Consider the following 8,880-nt stretch of genomic DNA (forward strand, 5'->3'; position numbering starts at 1 on the left):
TAAATCCATCATCAAATTGCAGCGCATATTTCCCAAAATTCCATAGCTCAAACACCAAATTCCATGACCAATTTAAGCAAAAATATGAGCAAAATTAATTTCCAATAAAAATAACCCAAAATATAATTTGAATTATTCAATATTTATACTAATGATAAAGACAAATATATTTTACTACTAATACAAAGATATTAAGGTTAATAAGATTTGTTTTTGCCATGCAGACTTTACAAGGTTTTCAATACATAAAAATGTATGATTACAAAACTATGATAGAAATTGTTAACATGAAAATAATGTGCAAAAAACAAATGAATGTAAATGAATAAAACTTAAAGAAAAATAAAATTATCAATGACACCAACTTTTTTAAACAGTAATCTCGACTTTGCTGTATTTAATGTGACTTTGCATATCGGTGTAAAATATTGCAAAGCTCATTATTCCATTTATCCATTAATTTGAACATCTGTGTAATAATTTCCACTTAGTGAATGGAAACAAACTATATTTATTGTCTGTTTATTTTTTTAGGTTGCATGGGTACTTATTAACAAAAATATATGAGGTCATGGTTGAATTGGGTCCTCGTTGTCGCCCTGCTTAACGCCAATTCTACCATCACCACATAGTGGGCACGTTACATTTGGTGGCATTGATAATTACATTAATAGAGGTACATGCACAAGCTTACCCCCTGATTCAGTGCCAACAGAATGTGGTGCAAATTCATTAGGATTAAAAGCAGCATTATTGACACCTTTGTCCACACCGATGTCTATCTTACCCAGCTTAGTATGTCGGCCTACTTGCAGCACCACCATTCTGGCACGCCCATCAATAACCTTCGACCCTACGGAGAGAAACTACTTGCATTAAACCAACATGATGCGAATCAATTTGAAAATTAAGCCAACACAGCACAGTGTTATATATCAATGCCACATTTTCTATTGATACTGCTGGGTAGAGATGAGCAGTTGGCCAAAAGGTACTGTTCCTGCTTGTGGTAAAGACCCCTGTTCAAACCAGGTCAATGTAGGGTTTTAATTAATAGCTCCTCAAATAACCACCGCATTGAGAGTCAGGCAGATTATGGACAATTTTGTGTCCATATGTGTCTGTTATGTTGTTATGTTGTTGTTTTGTGTCCATATGTGTCTGTTTATTTTTTATTTCTTTCAACTTTATTTATAGAGGGTAGCTCTTCCAGCTAAACACGGAGGTCAGTTGATGTTCAGGGGCCCTCTTTAAAATGTCAATAAAATACAGAAGAAGGAAAAATATTAAAATGACTAAACATCAAGACAAAGACAAAAGTCAGCGTTATTAAGTCAATAATAATAATAATAATCTGTTATGTTGTACTGTACTGCAATGTGACTACCATGGGTCCCAAAGGTCTCAGACCAAATTTCTGATTTCCGGTTGGAGTAAGGATAAAGGATAAAGAATTTTTTTTTTAATTAACACGAGGAACGTAATGAAGTACTGATTTTATCAGTAAGTGTGTGTGTTTGTGTGTATGTATATATACGTATATATACATATATATATATATATATATATATATATATATATATATATATATATCTCTGTGAACAAACAACTGAAATTTCAAACAGTATATTTTACATTGTTTAACAATAAAGATTGATTTAAATTTCCGAGCTTCAATGTTGTGCACCAACCCCGAACAGCAAAAACCAGACTCCTAAACCGCTGATTACAAAAATACACAAACCTTTGAGGAGTATAGCATCACCATTCGCTGACTTATCAACCAAGGTATCGAGTCCTGTCACACGGAACTCATTCACTTTCAAGTTATTGCTGTAGATGATCAGGCCGTCTGCAGGCACAGTGCTTCCTGCAACACAAATCAATCAATCAATCAATCAATCAGAAAAATTGCTTAATGACAACCAATTAAAAAAAGAATTGTTTACAGTACAAGTCTACAGTTGGTAAGTTTTGAAACAGTCTGGGGCCTGGAGGACTTGGTAAACGAATATATAATTAGGTTAATATCAATAGGAAGAAATTAGTCTGACGAGATCTATTTAATCAACTATCAATAAATCAGCCTAATGGCAGCAGTATAAGAGGCGGTAGAGCTAAAAAAGATCTATCATTCAATCAGCAGAATGGTTCTAGAGCTCCTTTAGGGTAGAAAAAAGAGAATGGGAAAGGAAAACGATAAGCAGAATGTGAGAAAGGGGTTCAGAAAATAAGACAATATTCTGATAATTACAATGAAACCTACCACATTTGACATAAATAATATCACCAACAACAATCTCATCCCTAGGCTGATACACCCCAGCGCTTCCGCGGATAGTGTACACTTGTGCCATTGAAAACAACTGACGCTTTCTCTGCGTTATGGAGTACTGTGCATCAAGAAAGTATGTAGAAACAACTTGAAACGTAAATATGAAGAGGGTAAGCACGAACAGACAAAGAGCTCCAATCCAGCCCGCCCTCTTCTGTTCCTCCATGTCAAAAAAGTATGAATCTGAGGATTACAAGAGGAATCAAATTTGAAGGTAAAGGAGTCCTGTATTCATCATAGTAAGTCTCACCACTATGTGGTAGTGAGTCCAGGTCTTTTCCAGGCCAATTTTTAAACTCCTTGGTGCATTACAGGTACAAAATCTGCATGATCAAATTGTTATAATGTAAAAATGACATATCATTAAATATTTAAAAGTATAATAATATTTATGAGTTGTTTCAAATGCAAAAGTCTACTTGTACATTTTAACAATGTATGTTTTCTGGAAAGTTGTGTTTTGCTATTAACTCTGCACATAACATTCTTTCAGGTGTATTCAAAGAAGGGAAGGTGATGATAATGATTTTAAAATGACGACAACCACTGATAATACAAAAAACGCCAAAAAACAAAAAAATACAGAAAATCCCAAGAATATGATGAAAGCAATTGTTATTCAATATTTCAAACAAGGAAGTTAATGAGGAAAATAATGCATATCAAAATGATCCTGTCTGAACAACATAATAATAAAACTGTTGTTTGCATATCCTTGATGTACCTATTTATGGTAATAATGTGATGTTATCATGACCATATTTAGTATAGTATTAACTTTAAACTTACATTTCATCAGATCACTGTCCCCAAATGACAATCCAAAGGAGATAACTGCAAGCACCAGGATCACCACGAGACGCACTTCTTTCAGGAGTTGTGATTGGATAATGCTCCATATACTTCCGTGGACGCCGGCCTCCTCAACTTCGTACAAGGAGTTGGTTCCATACATTTCTTTCCTTGTGGACACATCTTGCGGGAGATGGCTAATTCCTACAAAAAAACAAAAAAAAATTAACATTATTTATTATTGAATTTTATTTGACAAAACATGTGATATGCCTAAATATGGTCATGATGACATCACATCATGACCATATAAAGGCACATCATGAATTTATATGGGCATACAACAGAAAATTTGAAAATCTGGACAGAGATTTACTTATGACTACAATTCTTATTATTTTCGTTCTCACGTCAGAAATAATATTAAAATCTTATAACATAATAATTAATAATAATAATATAATGAAGCAACAAGAACGGTTTTTAATGTGTAGGTGCAGCAAAGGAAAAAGATTTATGGCCAAAAGGACGCGTGGGGAACGGAGAGAGCAAAAAATGATCTCAGGTTGAACATAAATGTGGAACATCAATTATAAGAATGATCATAAACCTTGCCAAGTTGGTTCCTCCAAAGAGATGTTGGAGAGTATAATTGAAGAAGAGGCTTTCATATGCAAATCAAGTTTTATAATTATTTAGTATTTTATTATATTTATTATCAAACTTTATTGTCAAATACAAAAAAACCATGAAATGCTCAACAGAAAAAATATGGAAAAATGAAAGTTGAACACCTCTTTGTCCATTTACGATGAATGTACCCTGGATATTTTGATGAACTGATTTAACAACTAACAAGCAACAATCAAATCACAGTGCTGTACAATATGTCGTCTCCATGTCAGTTTTGAAGAATCAGTCAATGGCGGTCTGATGATCTAGATTTTTTAGATCAATCAGTCAGAACACAGGCAACACAAAGTTGGTTTATTTTTTGCTTGATTGCATAATCATTATTACTAATGGTTATGGTAATCGTTGGAGACTAATATAGCGCAAAGTGCATGGTCTCTATGCACAAAACAAGAAAAAAACAAAGCTCTCCTAGGCTACACAGAAACTAAAAGTCAGAAGAGACAGACTATTGCAGAAGAGCCAACACCATTGCGATCGTTTACCTGCAATTTGAGACCACTGGCAATTAAGCAGCAGTTGGCAAGATCACAACTCACAGATGCTCTATGGTGTGTTGGGTAACTAAATAGCTTATCAAAAATATGAAAAAACAAAATAAAAAATTACAAGGTTTGAAAAAGGCGTGTTTTAAGTCTTAGTTTAAATACCGCAAGGCAGGTAGATTCACAAATGGTACGGGGAAGTGCATTCCAAAGTTTAGGAGCTGCAACCCGGAAACACCTCTCTCCGTATTTAGTGCGGCTCCAAGAGGGTGAAAGTGTTGTAGAGCTTGACGCAGATCTAAGTGTTTACTGCATGATGTTGACCGGAGCTGAATGAGTTCCTTAAGGTAAAATGGCGAGGAATTATGAAGCGTTTTGTAAGACAAGAATTTTAAATGCAATTTGTTGTCGTATTGGAAGCCAGTGCAGTGATCTGAGTATAGGGGTAATGTGATGTCTTTTTAAAATTTGTTTAATAAGGCGAGCTGCAGAATTTAATTGGTGTTGTATTTTCTTGATCATCGAGTTTGGTAATCCACAAAGGAATCCATTCCTAATAATAATAATAATAATAATAATAATAATAATAATAATAATAATAATAATAATAATAACAATAATAATAATAAATAATAATAATAATAATAATAACATGGCCAATAATTATCAGTAATGCTAGGTGGGTCACATTAATAAAATTAAACAAATTGAAATAAGACAAGTCAAGATCAAAAATATTTAAAAAAATTAAATGTCTCTTATGGTAATACTAATTATGTAAAAGAAATTATAATTTATTTAGTTATTTCTAAAATCAATGCTGACCATCTTAAAATAAAGTGCACTTAAATTATGCATATCATATAATATGTATAGTATGTTATTCTTGTTTGCTAGTATACTAGAATAAAAAGCAGAGATAAAAGCTGAAGACAACATGGAAATGATTCACAATTAAGCTCACTACTGGTTTCCTCTGTTGAAAACCCAACTAAATTAACATTTGAACTCTAAAACAGAAAAAAACAATAAATTTTCATTAGATCATTAGTAATCCAATGATGAGTTCTAATGATGTATAATATTGCTGCTTGTACTCCATGAACTAACCATGTGACATCAATTGAAAGTCAATATGTTTAAGTGCAGAACATTGAACTGACTGAACAATAATGCAAGCTGGGTATCTAGAAGCACTGCCGGCCGAGAATGGTCAACTGTGTGGTCTTCAACACAATTTCAACAACCACAATGTAAACCACAACAACAACAATAATAATAATAATAAATAATAATAAATAATAATAATAATAATAATAATAATAATAATAATAATAATAATAATGATAATATTAAGAATAATAATAATATTAAAAAATAATTATATAATCAATTATTATGTGCAAGCCTGTGTCCATACTGTACATACAAGTTTGCTCGAACTGAAAAGAAAGGAAAAACATAGATTGTATTTATTTCCTGTTTATCAATTTGCTGTTACCGTACTCAACCCAATGCAGAGTACTTGCAATGTATAGTGGCCTATTTTTTTCTTAAATAATAATAACAGTTATTGGGATAAAGTGCATATTATCCACTGCAGTAGTGTTCAAGGACAATAGTTATGACTAAGAAGTGATATTGTCACCAGTTGTTTTCCTCAACTTTCAACTTTATCACAACATCAATATCCAAAATTTACACATTCACATTACCTTTTTAACGGCTATGAACCCAGTCAGTAGAATAGGCCTATTTACATATGCACTCTTGCAAACGGTTGAGTAATTTTCATGCAAAATGCTATTTTCTCTGTGAGGTCTCTGTTGAATATCTAGCCTAGCCTTATGTCTCGCACATCACTGATTATATTTTGTTTATGTAATAAAGCATTGAGTGTATATGTTTGTCTTGAGTAAGGGATTGTCACCTACAAGTAGGACAGTGATATATTCGCTATTGACAATCCTTGGCACATGTATTTTGTGCCTAAATAAATAAGAGAAATAATTATTATTATAAATTATTAAACTAGCCAAAAGAGGCCAAGTAGAGTATCTGATTTAAAAATAAAGTATGAGGAATGAAAATCATAATTGTTACCCCAGACCGCATTACCACAACGCCAGAGATTCAACATACTGTACTGTTAAACTAAGCTGTACAGTACTCAAGACTTGAAAGTAAATTAAGGGCGCCACTGAAAATGATACTTAGGCATATTTTGATTGGCTGCTTCTACGGCAGCCATACCTTGTTGAGTACACACCCACAGCTCTGCATATTTAGAAGACTGAAAGCATTGGAGAATAGCGCTCTAGAATTCTTATATTATATCTGTGTGCTGTATACCAATAGAGCTATTGTATCATCAGTCTTATTAATTGCCCATGCAATGAAATACTGTAAAATATGTTATAACAATGGGAGACTGTCTTTGTAACAGCTGGTATACAGAACTTGCGTATGGCTATGATAAATTTATGAAAATCCATGAATATGAATATTAATCCATATTTCTTTTTCGTGATGTTTTTGCATCAGGAATTAATTTTAATACTATTTAATGTTAATCCGCTTTATTCACTTTTTATTTGAACTAGTGGCCATTTTAGGGCATTTCAGCTCAGATTGGTCCAAATGTGAAGTTTTATTTTTTATTTTGCTCTTACTCATTTGTGGCATATTCATTTCTGTCCAATTGTTAGCCCTAAAAACTACCCTATCCTCCTGGTTCTTAATTAATTAAACCAAGCTGTTTTCCCGTCAAGTTAAAGTTGTAGTGTACACGACCCATGGGTTGCATTTTTGTCTTTACTTGAAAACGCATTTATCGAATGATTATAAAGTTGGACGCTTTAGTTAAAGGAGTAGGATTAGTATGTCTATAGGGTTAAATTAAGTACTAGCTTCTTGGTCCATTTTTTTTTTTTTTTTTCATGTTTAGTGCATAAAGATTTTTCCTCAGAGGCCAAATAAAATAACTCTGCAAGCCAATTTTGGCCTTTGGGCTGCCTATTAAAACCAGGGGCCTAGCCAATATTACAATAATTGCTTTCTCAATTTTATTATATTTGGTATTTCATTTATGCTAATGACATAAATTTGCTAGAAACACTATGTTGAATTGCACAAAAAAAAGCTGTTAATAATTTCATATAAAACTTTACAAAATGCAGCACATCATTGCTATTAATACAAAATGTTAAAATTTTCAAAGTAAACATATGAGTTATTTATTTTTTTATTATTTATTTATTTATTACGATAGAATATACAAAAACAATAGCACTAAAGCTGTATTACAATAAACTAGAGGGTGCGCTAACTTCCTATGCTTACCCTCTAGTATGTGAACATCGCAATTAGTTGATTTAAAAAAAGAACAATATGACCACTAAATAAAGACAGGTTGCACGGTTTTGAAATCAGTTTCATATCAGTTTTCATAACCTAAAAATATCTAGAAAATAAACAGTAAAATGAGATGAAACAACAGTAGTGTTAATTGGTATAGGAAATATCTTGTATTCGCTCCACAATTTTCCTTAGAAAATATTTAGTTTGGCACTAAAAAATTAAAATTAACATGATTTTCAATATCAGTATGTCTACAATATACCATGACATATTTTGGTCGGGGCAGCTAAAGCGAAGTTTTACTGTAACTCATCGAGAACCAGAAAACCGACTGTGCTTGCTACTGTGTTTGTTAACCGACTGTGTGTGAAGCCTGAGTGCGCTTAAAAATCGACTGTGTTTGAAATTTAACTTTTTAACGTTCCATATAAAACTAAACAAATTAACAATCAATGTTGTTCTTTTGGCCTTCCATATAAAACCACAAACAAAATGCGGAAATACGTAAACACCATTTTGTTTCAAAAAACGACACATGACAGTTAAAAACATCCGTAAAACCCATTATTTTTCCCCCAATTAATCTGAAATATGGATTGATATTTATTTGCACGATCGGCACTTTGACGAACTATGTTGTTGCAGTTTTTCATACGGGGTAGGTTTCAAATCTGAGACATTTATTTAGGCCCTCAGTTGTCTGTTATGATTTCAGGCTTTGAAATTTGAAGCATAATTATAATATACTGTAGATGATTACAAAAAAATAATACACAGAATACTCCCATTAAATGCACAGTAGTTTGGTAACTATAAATAATAATGCAGCCTTATTAATTTTGAGAGAGCAGGTTATTTGAAGATTTTAATACCAGTACAATACATGTAGTATTTTATGATGAAAGGGTCATTTCGTGTCAAATCAACAAGATTTAAAAAAAGTTCCTGTATGACCCTCTCATATTTTGATGAAAACTCCATAAAAATGATCCACTATGTGAAAAACCAATACTTGGTTAGTGTTATAGGTTTTATAACCTATAACACTAATATATATATATATATATATATATATATATATATATATATGTTTACTTACGTTTACTTTTTAGCTGTTGCTTATCATTTTTGTATCTCTACTGAGATCCAGCCATTGTTTCCCACAGCATTGTTGTTTTCCAGTATTTTGCCTTTTAATCTATATATCATTTTCTA

The 8,880-nt window shown here is 32.2% G+C and overlaps 1 protein-coding gene across 2 annotated transcripts in view; it reads right to left on the reverse strand.

The window, feature by feature from the left end:
- Positions 1 to 8,880, reverse strand: part of LOC117107016 (plasma membrane calcium-transporting ATPase 3-like) — a 37,014-nt gene that overhangs the window by 17,245 nt on the left and 10,889 nt on the right. The window contains exons 3-6 of one of the 2 annotated variants that reach the window (XM_033248529.1): positions 3,125 to 3,331; positions 2,267 to 2,518; positions 1,745 to 1,870; positions 788 to 853 (exon numbers count right to left, since the gene is read on the reverse strand). In XM_033248529.1, the coding sequence (XP_033104420.1) occupies positions 788 to 853; positions 1,745 to 1,870; positions 2,267 to 2,518; positions 3,125 to 3,331 (651 nt within the window). Of the gene's footprint in view, positions 1 to 694; positions 854 to 1,744; positions 1,871 to 2,266; positions 2,519 to 3,124; positions 3,332 to 8,880 lie in introns of both variants that reach the window. The other variant, XM_033248528.1, reaches the window with a different exon arrangement.

Source organism: Anneissia japonica, unplaced genomic scaffold (assembly GCF_011630105.1).
Source record: "Anneissia japonica isolate Jap-2015-1 unplaced genomic scaffold, ASM1163010v1 scaffold9291_len582782_cov165, whole genome shotgun sequence".
Taxonomy (NCBI): domain Eukaryota; kingdom Metazoa; phylum Echinodermata; class Crinoidea; order Comatulida; family Comatulidae; genus Anneissia; species Anneissia japonica.